The sequence below is a fragment of the Parasteatoda tepidariorum genome, chromosome 4 (assembly GCF_982258835.1).
Source record: "Parasteatoda tepidariorum strain Cologne lab strain chromosome 4, Ptep-v5.0, whole genome shotgun sequence".
NCBI lineage: Eukaryota > Metazoa > Arthropoda > Arachnida > Araneae > Theridiidae > Parasteatoda > Parasteatoda tepidariorum.
Genome location: NC_141758.1, coordinates 105,226,435 through 105,245,000, shown reverse-complemented (window position 1 = coordinate 105,245,000; position 18,566 = coordinate 105,226,435). Strand labels below are relative to the sequence as shown.

Below are 18,566 nucleotides of genomic sequence, written 5' to 3'. Positions count from 1 at the left end.
TCCTGATTGAAGCAGAAATGGGCCAATATATACGCTTTATGTTTGCGTCGTGTGGCTACAAATTATAATTACCGTTGTGTTTATTTACTTATTGGCTTTCGTATGCAATATTCACGAATCTATTTGTAAATGACTAATTAAAGTAAGTTAGTCTAACATTTGGGTGTACATGCTGTTAGCGATGTGCGACAAAAATATGAGATTAAAAGGTCATTTAAATGATTAGACAGTAGTGAAACTTCATTCATGTAATATGTGCGCAAAAATATATGTAAGTAAAAGATCCTTTATAAAACGCTTCAATTTGTGGACCCATGATGGCCGTGTTCGTGTTAGACGTTATGCCGGTCAACGCTGCCTTCCTGAGTGTATTATTGAACGACATAGTGGTCGAACACCCGGAGTTATGGTCTGGGGTGCGATTTCGTATCATGGACGATCCAATTTGATACGAATTGAGGGTAATCTCAATAGCAACAGATACGTCCGTGAAGTGCTACAGCCCGAAGTCGTTCCTTTCCTTCAAGGCATCCCTGGAGCTATCTTTCAGCAGGATAATGCACGCCCACATGTTGCGCGGACTGTTAGAGACTTCTGTTCAGCACAACGCATGCAACTTCTTCCTTGGCCTGCTTATTCGCCGGATATGTCGCCTATTGAGCACGTGTGGGATATGGTTGGTCGGCGTCTCACTCGTGATCCGCGTCCTGCAGTTTCCAAAGACGAACTTTGGTTGCGCATACAAGCGATATGGAATTCTCTTCCTCAAGCAGATATTCAACATCTGTTTGACTCCATGCCACGTCGTATAGCAGCACTTTTTGCAGCGCGTGGTGGCTGCACCAAATACTGATTTCGGACGCTTAATTTGTTTCTTTTGTTTTGAAAATTTCATCATTTATTTGTATCAGTACAAGTCGTTTCTGCATTAAATTTCATTTGATTCTGATGATTCTTTCATGGTGTTGCATTTTCTACAAACAGCAGTTTACATATAGAAATTCTTTTGTTCTGCATTCCCGTCTTCATTCCAAAGAAAAACCTTATTCATGTAGTGAATGCGGTAAAACATATGTAAGTAAAAGTGCCTTAAATTACCATGTTCGTGTTCATGCTAGGAAAAAACCGTATTCATGTAGTGTGTGTGGTAAATCATTTACTGGTAAAACTGCTTTGAGTCGACATTCTAATATTCATGCTAAACAAAAACTTAATTTACGTGACATAGTTGAAAAATCATTTGCTGATGACGCTTCTCTTAGTCAACATTCTCAAATTTGTCCTCAAGAAAAACCTTATTCATGTAGTGAATGCGGTAAAACATTTGCTAGTAAAAATGGCTTAAATTACCATGTTCGTATTCATACTGGGGTAAAACCTTATTTATGTAGTGTGTGTGATGAATCATTTTCGTATAAAACTGCTTTAAGGCGACGTTCTAATATTCATGCTGAACCAGAACCTGATATGTGTAACATGGAAGAGGAAACATTTGCTGATGACACTTCTTTAAGTCAACATACTCCAATTTGTACTCAAGAAAAACTGTATTTATGTAGTGTGTGTGATGAATCATTTTCCAGTAAAACTGCATTAATTCGACATTCTGATATTCGTGCTGAACCGGAACCTGATTTATGTAACATGGAAGAGGAAACATTTGCTGACGACGCTTCATTAAGTCAACATTCTCAAATTTTTACTCAAGAAAAGCCTTATTCATGTAATAAATGCGATAAAACATTTGCCAGTAAAAGGGCCTTAAATTACCATGTTCGTATTCATACTGGGGTAAAACCTTATTTATGTAGTGTGTGTGATGAATCATTTTCGTATAAAACTGCTTTAAGGCGACATTCTAATATACATGCTGAACCAGAACCTGATATGTGTAACATGAAAGAGGAAACATTTGCTGATGACTCTTCTCTAAGTCAACATTCTCAAATTTTTACTCAAGCAAAACCTTATTCATGTAGTAAATGCGATAAAACATTTGCCAGTAAAAGGGCCTTAAATTATCATGTTCGTATTCATACTGGGAAAAAACCTTATTTATGTAATGTGTGTGATGAATCATTTTCCTGTAAAACTGCTTTAAGTCAACATTCTAATATTCATGCTGAACCAGAACTTGATTTATATAACATGGACGAGGAAACTTTTACTGATGACACTTCTCTAACTCAATCTTCTCAAATTTGTACTCGAGACAAACCTTATTCTTGTGATGTGTGTGGTGAAGCATTTAAGCACAAAAATGATTTAAATAAACATTTCCGTGTTCATACTGGAGCAAAGCTTTATTCATGCAAAGAGTGTGATAAAACTTTCATAAGGTTGGATTCTTTTAAACATCACCTGCTTTTCCATACCGGTGAAAGACCTTATTCATGCACCGAGTGTGGTAAAACCTTTACTCTAGAGCGTCTTTTAGTGCGCCACGCTCGCGTTCATACTGGCGAGAAACCTTATTCATGTAGCATTTGTTTTCAAAAATTTGCAGTTAAAAGTTCCGTTACTCGACATTTACTCCTTCACTCTGGGGATAAGCCATATTTATGTCGTGTCTGTGACAAATCATTTGCTCAAAGCTCTACTTTACATAAGCATTTCCGTATTCATTCCAAAGAAAGACCCTTTTCATGTACTGAGTGCAATAAAACATTTAAGATTAAGACTTCTCTAAATCGCCATTTTCAAATTCATAACTTACGTTGAGTCTTATTTTTGCTAAATACATGTTCGAACATTAGTATATGTTACTGTTTTCTTGAGGCATTTTCGTATTAATATCGAAGAAATCCTTCTTTATGCATTGGCATTTTCTTCTTTATGCATCAAAGAAATCCTTCTTTATGCATAATCCTTCTTATGCAATGTCAGTTCTGAAGTGGCAAAATTTCTGTTGATATTTCTAACAATTTATCAAATTGTTTTTATTTTAAAAATGGCAAGTAGAATTGTTGCATTAAGCTGAAAATTTGATGGATTTTTGCAATAATCTGGGATGGAAAAAAAGTCTGATCTTTTCTGTGTGGCTTTGGTCTGGTTAAATATGTCTGCAGCAATATCAGAAAAATGATCCAACCCGCAGCACTTTTATTTTTGAATCAACTTTTAAAGAACAGAAGAAAAAAAATATTTAACTGAGCATAAAAAATTATTGAGATAAATAATATTTAAAATAAGTAAATTTTGCAATAAATAACACAGAATATAAAATTTAAAAAATAGTGGAATTTTATTGAAAAGTAAGGGGAGAATGAATATCCACCACTACAGTCCAGAATAAAGTTTCTTAATTAGAGCTCTTTTAAATTAATACTTTTCTGTGCTTTCTAATGAAAAACCTTTTTCATTTATGTTGAAGAAACATATGTGCAATATGTTTGTTGAAGCCTTTGCCGAGGAAAGAAACTTTATCCAGTATTTTCTACAGTAGCTGAACAGTCGTCTCATCTATCATGCAGTAGGTGTAATGAAACTTTTTGTGAAATATGTAGTTTCGTAGAGAATTTTTTTTATAGCATTACGAAGTTAGAAAACCTTATATAGGTAAGTACAGGTACCACTACACTAGTGGTAAAAATTGGTAATAGACTTCCAGATTTGCTTTTTTCGATTTTTTTTTCTATCTCTATACTTTTTTTAAAAAAAAAGAAAATGCTATCCTTTAATGTTATTCTAATTACACTGCATACATTATGACTTATGCTTTTTACCATACAATTTGCAGATTTATTTAATTTTAGTTAAGAAAATATAAAAACTGAAGAGGATACTAAAAACATGGCCACCCTTGCATGTTATTTATGTTGTGAAATTCATTTCTTTAAATCGATTTATGGCTTATGACTTCAGAGTTCTCCCTAGGAATGGGCACTCACAGAAAAAGGCACTTAGAGTTTTGATAGGATGCTTACTTTTTTAATATTTAGACTGAAAATTGTGAGAAAATTTAATTTAAAGCTGCTTTTTTTTATTTGAAAAGTGTTTATTTAAAAAAAAAAGATAAAATTTAAAATAATCACTAAAATGATCACTAAAAAGGTCATAAGTATACCCCCCCCCCAAATAAAAGATGTGAATATCTCTGGGACCGAACACCATGTGAATGGACTTTCCATTAAAACAGGTGGTCAAAAAAAAAAAACCTTTTCAAGAAAAAAATAAATTAAGAGGGCAGTGTTTTTAAGGGATGGCATCTTATTTTTACAAAAAGGACATGGGACTGCATTTATAGGAATCAATTGATAATTCAAAAAAAAAAAAAAAAGCCTTTTTCTTTGAACAAGAAAATATTTAAATCCCATTCTGCATCAAGTAATTTAATTGAATATTTCACTTATATATGCTAATATTTTAGTGCAAGAATTTGTACAATTTTCTTGATGTTTTTTATTAGATCATATTTAATGTGTAAAGCAGATTATTTTTTAAAAGATTTAAATAGTCAATGGGCGGGTAAACAAAATGACTAATACAGTTTAGTTAAAACTGGAACAAAAATGTATATCCTCCTATACTCATGGGAGAAAAAGTTAAAACAATATTCTAAGTGGCCAGTTTTTGAATGTGTGTAGAGGTATAAATATTCATTGACCATCTCACAAAACCTAAGGAAAAACATTTATTTGTGTGGCTATCTTAGGCAGTTAATGGAAAAGCATAAATTTAAGTAACACATTTGTTAAGTATAGAGTTTTTGGTAAAATTAAGATTTTAATCAAATTTATTTTAAATTGTGTTTTTTTAAATTCCTTTATCAAATTGTTAAAATTTAATGTAATAACTATTAATATTCATTTTTTTAAAGGTTACCACAGAGGAATGTGTCACACTGAATTGCAGACAAAGTATGAAAAAGAAGTTCAGGCAGAAAAAAAGTTGCTTGCATGTGCGAAAGATGGTGAGATATCTTTTCCATCTTTTTATTGTATTCTGCAATAATAGTCTTTTGTTGTTGTTGCTGAGTGTGCTTATATGTATAATAGTTTCCCTCTCAATCTGATAAAATGATTTTTCATTTTATCTGATATATTATTTTTCAGCTTTTGCAAGTTATATCCTGTCTTATATTCAAAAGGACTTTAACACGTTTTGCCATTTAAAGCTTTTAATTTGGGACATCAGGCTGCTTAGCATTTTTTAAAGGTGCTTATTTTCAATTTTCGTTTTTTAAAAGCCCCTTAAAGATGCTTTTTTCATTGGGTGTTTTTAAAAAATGCTTAATTTTCCCTTTATCATGTTGATTTTCTCCACAAAAAAACGCTTCCGAAAATTGTACAAAAAGACACTTCATATTGTTCTATTCAACGTTTTCACAATTAATTCAATCCCCATCTATTTCGGCGTACCGTCAGTCCGTGGCTTATGAAAACGCCATTCGTTTTACGTGATTTGAAATGTCATGATTTTTTACAATTGTCAAATACTATGCCAAAAGTTTTTTTTTTTGACATGGCGGATAAAACCGTCAATTGTCAAAAACTTGCCAACCCTGCCTAATTAGAATATTTTTTTTAAAGTGCTTAAAAATATTTTTTGAGTGCTTGAAAGGTGCTTATTTTTTGTTGAAAAATTTGACTACGTACCCTGGACATGTGGTAAAGGAATTTTGTTTAAGGGATGCTCCTTCTACTTTATGTGGTTCTATGCCTCCAAGGAAATATTTCAAGAAGCCTTCATGTTTTGATAGATAATTGAAATTTTGCTTAAATATTTAAATATGAAAGATTTCTTTATAACATAAGTGCCTACTCTCTTTATTTTCTTAGGAAAAGTCTCCTTATATTTTATGCCCTTTACAAATTTTTCCCTATTTAAAAAAAAAAAAAAACATTTGGATTACGATAGAAAAGATAATTAATAGCAGAAACTAAATGTATTTTTGAAGTTTGTAATTTAATTTTTAAAAATTAAATGATGCTGGGATTAAAAATCTATTTCATCTATCAATCACTGAAAAATTTTAAGTTGCTTTGAAAAAAAAAATATGTTGAGAGAAATGCCTATCATATGTATGAGAATTAATACCTTACTAGAAATGTAATTCCAATTTTATTTGAAATTATTTTTTTTCTATTAATGTGAATATCTGCCAATTTTTCTTTAATATGTCATTGTCTGTGGTCACCAATGTAAAGATGAGCAAAAGAAATGAAATGTTTGTTGGTCGCCAGCTGGGATTGAACCAGGGACTTTTATGCCCTTTACAGAAAACTTTAAACTTCATGGCTTCCTTAGAGCCAATAAATTTAGATTGTGTTGACCCGATTTTCACCTTAAAAATTAGGGTTCAATATTGTTAGATCAATTTTTGTTATATTTATATACATTACTGGTTTTAACTTCGGCAAAAAAGGCTAAAACTGTTACAATCATGGATATAGTATAGTTTTGTTTGATAGTTAAAATACAAATTGATTTTTGGCACAAATATATCAATTTTGGCACAATATATTTGATAATGCTGCTTTTTTACTTAGGCCCTCTGTAAATGGCAATTGTTCAATTGCCTCAATGCAATTGTTCTTGTTTTTCCTCCTGCAATGTATGGCCTTCCATTTTAGCATCTGAACTTTTTAGCTAAATCACGGCATCACAATTTTAGATTGCTGCATCCTGCATCATTAGCTACCTTTTATTGTTGCTATTTATTTTTAATGTATCGAAAATGTATTAAAATTATCTCATTCATTCAAATATGAATTTGACATTAATGTATTTATTACTTATTTTTCTGGAATTTGGTAACTAAATCCCAAAAATGTGGCTTGCAAATTTGGCAATGTCTCACGGTATATTTGGAGCAATTTTGAGGATATGTACATAACAGAAAAACACAGTCATTTCATCATCCATTAGTAAGAGAAGGATCTATACTGTTAAGCAAATGTTATTTTTGTTCCTGATTTTCTTGTTTAAATTGATTAATAATTAAAAATTCATGGGCCGTTGTAGCCCAGTGGTTCGAGAATTTGACTGTGGTTCAGAGTGGCGGAGGTTTGATCCTTGACTCTGCTAAGACTCACAAGTATATGCACTATAGTTGTAAAAGCTGTGGAATCGAAGGTCTGGCGGTCGGTCGCTGAGCAGAACAACGGGTACAAGGATTTGGAGAAATGTTTTTTCCGCTTCAGCTATAAATCTAATTGAGAAAGTGTCCTCACAGATGAAATGGTGGTGCCATCTATCTGTAGGACTCTGAGTGAAGACATACTTTTACCCTTGCGGTGCTGTCCTGTTCAACGAAAGCACACCTTCCTCCTCTGTATAATATTTTTCTATTGCTTAGCTATCCTGATATAGTTTACCATTATTTTTTTAATATAAATCACCAATAACTCTTAGTATGATGTATTAAATTTTTTAAGTGTAACTTATGTTATTCGTTAACACAAAAAAAACTGCTAAAACTCATGCATGATTAAATATAAAAAAGTGTATAATGATGCATCTACATGCAAAGACAATAATAATGCTGTAATATTGAGAAATTTTTATGGAAAAGTCTATATTATATATATTTTTACACTGATTTTAGGAAAATTATTCTAAATTTAAAAATTTCTAGTGTTTCAGTTATGATGAACAAATTTTAACTAACATGTAACTTTTTTGAAATTTTTTTAAATTTAAAACAATTACTGTTATAAATCTTAACTTATGTCATTTATCAATACAATCATGGCACATAGTCCTATAATTTATAAATTCCCATTTTCTAAGTTAATTTTTTTTATTCTTTGGAATAGCTTGCAGAGTAATTAGTTGTTTTCACTATAAGACAGATATGACCGACCCCCCCTCATTTGGGCATACGGAAGGATGTCCAGCCGTCGCGGCAGTGCCTATGAGGACCGGCATCCGTACACCAGCCCTGTGCCCAGCGGATCGGCCAGCTCCATCCGTGGCATTTATTAGAACCAAAAATTTTACAAATGTTGCAGAAGATGGCAACAGACAGAGGTTAAAAAACAACTGTGCTCCGGGAGGGCCGTCTTATAGTGCCTAAAGCCGACGGCACTCCCTTATAGTGAGCTAAAAACAAAGTCAAACAGTATGAAATACATCTGTAAAAAGCCATAAGCATTAACATAGGATGCGTCGTGTTTTACAAGAGTATTGAGAGCCTCAACTTACCCTGAAGAGAGTGAAGGAAAGTAAACATTAAAAGTATTACATTGCCGTAATGGCGACAAAATATGTACAAAATAGTGATAAACAAAACAGAGGCCAAGAATAAATCATAAAAGTAGTTTAAAATCGTGGTTGGTAAGCAACCAAGAAATAAAATCAAGAGTATTATTAAAATCATTATAAATAGTATAATGAAATAAAACACTAAGAGTCGAAAGATGAAATACCAAGATTAAAACTCGAAAGTAGATTAAAAACATGTTTGATGAAGGTTAAAATAGTATCACAAAGATACCAATAAAACGTGTGAAGGTTAAGATAAAGAGTGGTGAAGTGGTAAAAAGATAAATAGGTAAAAGGAGACCGTTCTGGGAGACATGGAAACTAAATTGTGTACAGGGGGTCCATGGGGTCGTCTGGTGCAATAGTGTCCTCTATTGTTCGCTTAATAATTTCCCTGATAATCTGCAGTCGTTTTGATTTACCCCATGTCTCCATGGGTTCTACATTTTATTAATGTGTCTGCCACGGAGTGTCGAAAATTTGCTGCATTCTGCAATCAGGTGTTCAATAGTTGGGTTTTTACGTCAGTATTTTGCAACTGGATGTTTTTCTGAAAGAATCTGGATTCGTATTCTCCGGACACTCCGTGCCCAGTGTAAAATTTGTTAATATGAAAATCACAAGACAAGACTTTTTTCATTGATATTTGGATAAAATCTGTAAGTGTGTCTCCCATTTATCAAACGGTTCCATCTTTTCTGCCATAAAAGTTTGCTGACCTGCCGTAATTTGTGATTGATTTGGGGTCTGGTCATTGAATAGTGATAGTCCACTTCACTGAGCAAGGTACCTTCTTTCACCAACGCATCAGCCTCCTCTTTTCCAGGTTCCCCGGAGTGTGCTTTGGTTCAGTTAAATTGGTAGTTTTTATTATGTGCCAAGTTTTTAATGTTTTCAGCTATGAGGTCCTTGGGTGTTGGATTCTCGAGGGACTGCAACGAGGATTTGGAATCTGAATATATCACTAAGTCATTTATATTTTCTTTTACAGCCCAGGAGATGGCTAAGTTTATGGCTGTTAACTCAGCAGGGAAGACGCTTGATTCATCATTTATTCTAGCAGACTGTTGGTAAATAGTGTTGTTGTTAAACTTGACCAGGAAACCACATGCCTACTCTATGTTCATATTCATTTGTGTCTGTTTAATACAAGCTTTCTACTGCCGTCAGTGTAGATTTCGTATTGTTTTCACTGTAAAATCAGTTAAATAAAATATATCCCTTAAGTATTGAATTGTTTTATATTTTCTGATTGCTTTAATGTTTTTTGGTTGCAAAATCACGTAATTTATTGATTTAAAACAATTAGTAATAATAGTTTAATCTCTATTAAGTTGAATTACCAATCTGAACCTACTAGGTTTCTGTTAAAAGTTTGTAGTGTTTACTTTAAGAACTTATATTCTAAATCATGTAAACAGAGAATTTTATTAATATATACTATAGCTGGAGTTTTATGTGCAGAATAATATGTATATTTCTATGATCAATTGTTTAATAACATATATTTTTAAACAATTCAAGGTGAAATAGAAACATGTGAAGACTTTCAACTGACCAATCAGAAAGTAAATGCTATGGGAGGTCAACTTACTCTACTAGCAACTCAAGTGGATTTCACATACAAATTTCCACTAAAGATTGTTGAAGATGTGTTCAAGTTGGACCTTTGGCTTAAAAATAATGAAAATAATCAAATTGCATTGGTAAGTTATTTTTGAAATATTTCATAGTACTTAAAATAAGTTTAAGGTTATTATTTAAAATTATTTTAGGGTTGGACTTTTAGCTAAAAAATAATTAAAATAATAGAATTGAATTGGTAAGTTATCTTTAAAATATTTTATAGTACTTAAAGTAAGTTTAAGGTTGTTATTTAAAATTATGTTAGGGTTGGACTTTCTGCTAAAAAATAATTTAAATAATAGAATTGAACTGATAAGTTATATTTGAAATATTTTATAGTATATAAAATAAGTTTATGGGTATTACTTAAAATTATGTTAAGGTTAGGCCTTTGGCTAAAAAGTAATTAATATCATAGAATTGCAAGTTATCTTTGAAATATTTTATATTGTTTAAAAATTTTTTTTTCCTTATATTTAATTTGTTTTTGAAACTTTTTATATTGGTCGCTTCAATGTTTCTATCGTTCTAGGAGGTTTTGTAAATTAATCATGTCTTTCTTGAAATTACTTTTTATGAAATTTTGCTTTTAATTATCAAAATGAAAATTTATAAATTATTCAAGTTAAAGAGTATATTTTTAAAAGACTAGGAAATTTATTTTATAACCATCGTTAAACAGTCAACCCAATTTTGAGTTTCCAATGTTCAACTCCGTAGTCTTGTAATTTGAACCTAATCCAGAATACAAAGGAACTCTTGGATCAAGTATTTGGAAGAAATTTGTCTTTGCGGAGGACTTTTTGGAACTAATCCTTACTTGTGTTACATGGAGAGGAAAACCTCTCACAGTTAGCCTGGCAGCAGGGGGACTCTAACCCATGATACGTCTACTTCTGTGGTTAGTGCAAGCTTAATGCTGAATTTCTATTGACCTGCCATTTCTGGAACTCGAAGCTTAGTCACCTCATTAGAGAAAGCTCTATTCCCTGAGCCATCACTGCTAAGACTAGAAATTGTAATTTTTTTCTAATTCCACAACACGAGCCACGATGGCTCAGGGGATAGAGCGTTCGCCTTCCAATGAGGTGAACCGGGGTTCGATCCCGGTGATGGCTGGTCGATACGAATTCCGCATCCGGCTTGCACCGACCACAGTGCTGCCGTGAAATATCCTCAGTGGTAAACGGATTATGGGTTAGAGCCCCCTTGCCGTTAGGCCTACCGTGGGAGGTTCTTGTGGTCTTCTTCTTGTTAGTTCCATCAAAAGGTCCTCCACGAAGGCAAATTTATCCCAATACTTGAGCCTAGAGTTCCCTTGTCTTCTGGATTGGGTTCAAAATTACAAGTCTTCTGAGTTGAATATTAGTAGTCGTAAACCCAAAAATTGGGTCGGCTGTTCAACGACAGTTATAAAAAATTAAAATTTAGGCAGAAGAGCACTCCACAACACACTAGAAGTTTAGAGCATGCCAGTAAAATGTAATTTTCTTGTTACTTAATGACCCACTAATGTCACACATGACGTATTTGTGATGTGTTTAAACATTTCAAAACTGACCACTGTATTCATCAAAGTAAGTAAAACCAGAAATTGGAATGAAGAAATGCAATTTCTTAACCATTATGATTAGTTAAGGAGATATGTATTCAATTCCTCTTTGTTAATGACTAAGAGTTATTCATTAGTAAGAGTAATTTAATTTGCTACTCTTGTTTATTCTCATGTATTGTAAAGTAAAAAATTGCTATAACAACCCGTTATTGGCCAGATGGTCATGGAGCATTACAGTTTTTAGACTAACGGTATGATTGTGATGTGGTCTGTATTACACACACCCAACTTTTAACTTCCAAACAGTACCGGATTACCCATTAGGCCAGACTAGGCCATGGCCTAAGGCCCCCAATGATTACGGGTCCCCTTAATATGGATTTTTTGGAAAAAAATTAACAAAAACAAGGATTTAAAAAAAAAAATCAATTTCAAGTATATATATATTATGATTATAAAATGTTATGATTATTTTTTAGTCTTAATTTAACAAAATAAAGTAAAATTTAATTTATTTTTGTTTTAAATATGCTTTCTTAAATGAAAAAATAAATAAATACTTTTATATTTCAATAAATAAAAAATATATGAGAAAAAAAATTTAATCTGAGGGTCTCAAAAAATTGAATGGCCTAGCACTGCTTCCAGACATGCATACTACATTATCCACCATCTAAATATGCATTAGGCTTCATGCCACCTCTGAGGATTGAACCCCCAGTCTTTCACAAGGACAGCTCATTTATTTTAACTATTAATCCATCACAGTTTAAACTTGTATGTTGTACTTGATTATTACATATGAGAGGTGAATGATGTGTGTTTTATAAGGAATGTTATGTACTTATATGACTGTGTTTTATACTATTACTGAGTTATATTAATGTAATTGAAATTAATTTTATATTTATTATGTACTAATGTGCATTGCACGTTTTTTATTTAAAATGAGATGAATCAAGTATCTGAATTTGATAATGTTTACAGCATACATAAAGCATAGCTGGAAACTGTTAAGAATTTTTCGGATTTGTTCCTAATTTTTAAATCAAATCTGAAAGTCTGATATTTTTATAAATAATTTGAATTTTTGTGAAACTGCAGTATTTTTGCTTTTAAGGCAATCCCTTGTTCTGATCGCCTGAGGTGCGCTTCCTGTGATAATTTCGCACAAGTAATTTTTAGTAGCCTTTTATTGGAAAATACTATTCCAATAGCTGTTGCTGATCATTTCACTAAATTGCATCTTCAGCAACTATTATTACTTTTTAAAAAATGTATTGTAGTATTTAAACACTTGCATCAGAAATATTTCTTTATAATGTAGATTATTATTTACCCGTGTTTTATAATTTAGAGAAGAATAATTATAAATGAATAGGTAATGGTTGTTTTTAAACTATTATACCGGTATTCCTAATTATAAAATAATATTAATATTATAAATTTCCTACAAAAGATGGAGTTTATAGTTTTGTTTTACTAATTTACATAAGGTATTTAATGATATTTTCATTAATGTTAAAAGTATGATGCTTGCTGAAAAATATTGCTAAAATGTATTTAAAGTGCTTAATTTATTTAGAAATAAGAATTATTGAAATTTATAAGTAAATAATCTGGACTAAATTATCATACTTTTTTAGGCAATCAGAAATGTTTGAGATCCGAAATAACATTATCTGAACTAAATTATTATCATTTTTAAAAAATCAGAATTATTGAAATCAAAAGTATCATTCTGAATTATTACAATATATAGAGAAGTCAAAAATCATTCTGAATTATTATAATTTTTATGAAATCAGAATTATCGAAAATAAAAGTAACATCCAGTCCAAACTAATATAATTTTTAGCAAAAATGAATTTTTGAAAATTGAAAGTATTGTCTCTAGTCTAAATTATTATGATATTTGATAATTCACGATTATTAAAAGTCAAAAGTAACATCTCTTGACTAATTTATTTATAATTTTTTTTCAGATTAAGTACTTGTCTCTAATTGGATGTAAAAATAGTGTAGATTTTGCCTGCAGAATTATGAATCACATTTTCTCTAAATATTTGACTGCTCATTTCTGTTGGGATGAAAGTCCTAAAATTTATACTGCAAAATGGGCCTTTTCTTGTTTGGCTTTGAAGGACATTGTTTTAAGTATGTTATCAATAATTTGCTCAATCACATTGTTTTAAGTATGTTATCAATAAATTGTTCTACATTGTTTTAAATCTGCTATCAATAAATTGCTCAATCACGTTGTTTTAAGCCTGCTATCAATAAATTACTCAATCACATTGTTTTAAACATAGTATTAATAATTTGCTCAATCGCATAGTTTTTAAGTATGTAATTAATAATTTGCTCACTCACATTTTTGACTTTTGAATTGCTCATCTTATATTTTAATGTTCTGTAAATACATTTTATTTCACAGTGCTGAAGTAAAATACCCTCTGTGGTAGACGGATTATAGGTTAGAGTCCCCTTGCTTTCAGGCTAACCATGGGAGCTTTTCATGGTTTTCCTCTCCCCCTAACGCAAATGAGGGTTAGTTCCATCGAAAAAAGTCCTCCCCTAAGCCAACTTTTTCCCAATACTTGATCCAGGAGTTCCTTGTCTTATGGATGGGGTTCAATATTACAAGACTACAGAGTTAATCATTAGTAGTCGTAAACCAAAAAAATTGGGTTGGCTCTTCAACGCTGATTATAAAATAAAATATATTCAGGTGCTGCTGTGGGCTGCACATCAAGAGCTGAGGAGCTGCAGATAGCTCATCCCTATCATATTAACAATTTATTTCTGGATTGTGTTCCCCCTCCTGCGAACAGGATTGGGGGAGGGTGTTGCTTACTCCACTGCTTAAAACATAAAAGTAAAGTCTTCCAAGGAAAATTTGTCAACTAAGTTATTTGTAACTCTTAACTTCATCAGCTAGAAAATTTTTTAGGAGTCGCTTTTAATGTCTTTTGATTATAAAGATGCAAGAATAATTGTAGTCGCTAATCACGAGTCGATCAGAACAGGAATTTCATTTGGCAAAATGGAAATTTCTCCTCTCCCAAAAATATAAGTTCAAAGCGCCCTTGCAAACAGCTCATATTACGCATTTGTTATCGTTTAAGAAATTTTTCATGTTTTCCGAAAAAGTGGTGGGGAGGGATTTTTTTTAGTTTTGAAAGTAACTTTAGAACGGAAATTCCATGCCCTATTCTAATCCCATTTTAATGATCGATTAATTTGGCAAACTTTTCATACTGTTTATTCTTTCTTAAATATTAATTGGGAACTCCTATTGTGCGTATCTTTATTTAGTTTTTGGCAAGCGTTTTAAATGTGTAGTTCACGATCTTTAGTACTGAGGGGAGTTAATTATCGACTATGTCAACCTTCATCTATCAAAAGGTACCTCAAGATAGAAACAAGTTAACATGTTTTATATACTAGTGAATTGGTATTTAATATTTATAGTGGTAGTTACGCCACAGTACTACCTCCCACTAGTGCGATCCTCTCATTTTGACGACCGCAGTGTGAAGTCCTGTTTGCTGTTCCATAGACGCAAAGTTACTTTAATGCCCATTAAGACGTCTGACTTGAACCATTCATTCCAATATTGCGAAAAAAAATTACTCATTTTTTTTTTAAATCTCAGAAAATCATTGCAGAAACACATGTTATGCATTTTTGCTCTTTCAAAACTAAAATTTTTCCATTGACAACGAGTCAACCAATTAGAAAAGTCTCGAAAAAGCCTTTCTTTCGATGTGACCACTCAATAAACACGAAATATCTCGAATGACGAGTGACAGGGCCACCTATTCTTAACCTAGGTGGTCCTGGGCAGAATGTGTGGTCAAAATATTGTGAAACACGTCAAAATGATTGAGATTTTTTTAGTGTATGGATCATTTAGAAATTCCAACGCATTTCCTTATAAAAATTTATTTTCAAAGGCTTCAATATATTCATCAGTAATATTTTTCTGGCTTGAAAATTTTATTCACTCTTTTCTTTGTCAAAAGAACAAAGTGTTCTAATATCATGACATCATTTTTATGAAAAAAAAATTTGAAATCTAAAAGTAGCATAGATTGACTGGCTAAAGCTCATAAGCAGTATTAAAAGATGTCATTTGAAAATTTTAAATGTATTTTTACTTTTAATGTACTGTATTAAATAATGCTTGAACATTGTTGATGTAAAAAAAAATTGCGTATCTGTTGATTTAATAATTTAATTTAAAATAGAGTATATATTTTTTATTTTATAACCGTCACTGAACAACCAACCCAATTTAGGGTTTATGGTTACTAATGTTCAACTCTGTAGCCTTGTAATTTTCATCCCAATACAGACGAAGAGAGAACTCCTGGATCAAGTATTTGGGAAAAAATTCTTTTGTGGTTGACTTTTTGATGGAACTCACCCGCGTTTGCATTACATGGAGTGGAAAACTCAAAAACCTCCAAAGGTTAGCCTGATGGCAAGGGGACTCTAATCCATGATCCGTCTACCACTGAGGATATTACGTCTATCACGTCAGCACTGTGGTCGGTGCAAGATTGGTATAGATTCGTATAGATTGGGGTTCGAACCCGTTTCGCCTCATTGGAAGGCGAACGCTCTATCCCATGAGCCATTGGGGCTTAGAGTATAATTTTTTTTATTTTATAGCCGTCGTTCAACAGCCGACCCAATATTATGGGTTTACGACTACTAATGTTCAACTCCGTAGCCTTGTTATTTTGAACCCAATCCAGAAGACAAGAGAACTCCTGGAAAAAGTATTGGGAGAAATTTGCCTACATGAAGGACTTTTTGATGGAACTAGCCTGCATTTGCGTCACATGGAGAGGAAGACCACGAGAACCTTCTACGGTTAGGCTGACGGTAAGGGGACTCTAACCCATGATTCGTCTACAACTGAGGATATTTCACGTCGGCACTGTGGTCGGTGCAAGCCTAATGCGAAATGGATTGGGATACGAACCCGGTTCGCCTCATTGGAAGGCGAACGCTCTATCCCCTGAGCCACCGCTGCTCAGGGGATAGAGTATAATTTGGTCAAAAAGTGAGGTATTTATGAAATATAAGTAAATATTTGCTCTAATTCTATGTACTCCCAAAATAACGACATCACGTAATAACGCCCGTTTTTGTTTGGTCCACAGGGGTCATTATATTGAGGGTAGACTGTATATTTATATTTAGAACATATTCTTTATTAAGTAACAGTCTGTAAATCACTTGGACTTGTAGTATTTATGTATGTTTTAAAATTTGTAATAAAAAATGTTTAATTAAATTTTTTTCCTCCTTTTTTAGAAGCTGCACTTCAGTCTTAAATTCTAAATATAGATGCCAAGCTTCGTGTGGAAAAAGCTATAAAAATGTGGTTTAATTATGCTAGATTAAGTTATTTTAAATATTCAAAAAACAATAAAAATTTTTTTTAAACTAACAGCTTTTTCTCCTTTAGCACTATAGCCAATTGTCCTGGGTTGGATTATCATTTGATTCAGCATAAAAAATAATATATCGCATGTAATGTATGAGTGGTAAATAATTTGTCACGTGTGTCATGGTTCAATATGACTCGTATAACAATAACATTGTTAAATTTCAATCGTACCCACTGAAGCATAGTTAAAAGTTGACGAAATTTTATAGATTTGAATATTTAAGGTTTTTTAGTTCAATAAAAAAGGTGTTAGAATGAGTTATGCAAGGCTGGTAATTAAAATGATGCGTTATAAATACAAAATAATTTTCTTCTTTCTTTTTTTTAACCATATTAATCTCAATTTTAAAGTATATTTCGAATTCTTTTCAAGGATTATTTTGATGTAAGCGAAAGAAATGTCAATTTTTTTTTTTTTATCTAAAATAGTTTTAGATTTAAAAATGTAGGTAAGCTTAAGTTATTAATTTATTAAATTTATTTTTCCTAGCGTGAATTCAGTGTAGGGAATTATTTTCAGTTTACCAATAGCCTTTTAAAAAACTTTTAATTCATTCTTTCAAAAAAAGTTTTTAAATTAAAAGAAAAAAATAATTAAATATATCCCAGTTGATTTTATTAACTTTATTTCCATTGTGTTCTATGCCAGTGTTTCTCAAACTTATGACGTTTGTGTACCCTTTCTAAATTTTTTGTAACGCTGTGTACCACTAATAAAAAAAAGGAATGTATTATTTACTGTAAAAAAATTGCACAAAAGTTAAAAATCACAACTGGCTGTTGACACCACTAATTATTAACTGTTAACTCTGCAAAAGATAGCCATTAGAAAAATACGTAATCATAAATTTTCATGGCTAGCTTTGTTTTTAAATAAATTTATTTTAAATTTTCGTTTGCTGCAAGATATTTTGCATAAGAACGCTTACCCCCGCTAAACTGTTCCCGTACCCCTGGTTGTACACGTACCACACTTTGGGAAACACTGATCTATGCTATAAAAACATTGAAATCAAGCCTATGCATTTATTTAGTTCTAGATTATAGAAACAGGATTAAATTTTTTATATACATATAAAAATAGTTTTTCACCATAGAAAGGTCATATTTTCTCAAAGAATAAAAATATTAAAAGAGGATGTCAGCATTACTGTCTATTTTTTTATTATTTAATAAATAGAAAAAAATATACATTAGAATTTCCTTTCATTTTTCATAAGTTTTTTTTTAATATTATTCTTTAGCTTTAGAGAAACAAAAACGTGTAACTTAATGATATTCGCTGAAATTATGTGTAAAAATAAAAAAAAAATAAAGTGAAATTTTAAGTATAAGTACATAGATTATGACGATGATGATGAATAGATATATTTCAATGCTCTAAATTCTTGAAAGTGTTGATTTGTTTTCGGCGATATCGAAAGCTTCATTTGAGATTTTTTTAACTATTTTGATTATTTTTTTTAATAAAATTTTTTAATTAAAAATTTATTGTGTATTATTTTACTATTTCAGAATTCTTCATAGCAAGCACTGACAAATGGTTTGCAAAAATAAGGAGAGAAAATATCTAGTGTTTACAATAATCGTACTTTGTAAACAATATATTGCAAAAACCTGGATTAAAAATTTATAAATTGAAAAATAATTTCTAACAAGTGAAATTCCTATTAACTCAAAGAATAATAAATATAAGCGTTAATGTGTGGT

The 18,566-nt window shown here is 31.5% G+C and overlaps 2 protein-coding genes across 5 annotated transcripts; both read left to right on the top strand.

The window, feature by feature from the left end:
* The first annotated feature begins 28 nt into the window (after positions 1–28).
* On the top strand, positions 29–16,856 carry LOC147812516 (uncharacterized). 4 transcript variants are annotated; one of them, XM_087161872.1, is made up of 6 exons: positions 51–142; positions 3,374–3,472; positions 4,820–4,912; positions 9,733–9,914; positions 13,375–13,546; positions 16,721–16,856. In XM_087161872.1, exons 3-6 carry the CDS (start codon positions 4,834–4,836, stop codon positions 16,738–16,740), a joined length of 453 nt encoding a protein of 150 aa, XP_087017998.1. In that variant the 5' UTR covers positions 51–142; positions 3,374–3,472; positions 4,820–4,833; the 3' UTR covers positions 16,741–16,856. The 4 variants fall into 4 exon arrangements, with proteins under 4 accessions (XP_071038913.2, XP_087017998.1, XP_087017996.1 ...); XM_071182812.2 differs by lacking the exon at positions 3,374–3,472 and having other exon boundaries at positions 29–142; XM_087161870.1 differs by lacking the exon at positions 51–142 and having other exon boundaries at positions 2,603–3,472.
* Positions 926–2,755, top strand: LOC107448920 (uncharacterized). The gene has a single exon (XM_087161869.1). The coding sequence runs from the start codon at positions 949–951 to the stop codon at positions 2,719–2,721; it is 1,773 nt and encodes a 590-aa protein (XP_087017995.1). The 5' UTR covers positions 926–948; the 3' UTR covers positions 2,722–2,755.
* Positions 16,857–18,566: the final 1,710 nt, after the last annotated feature.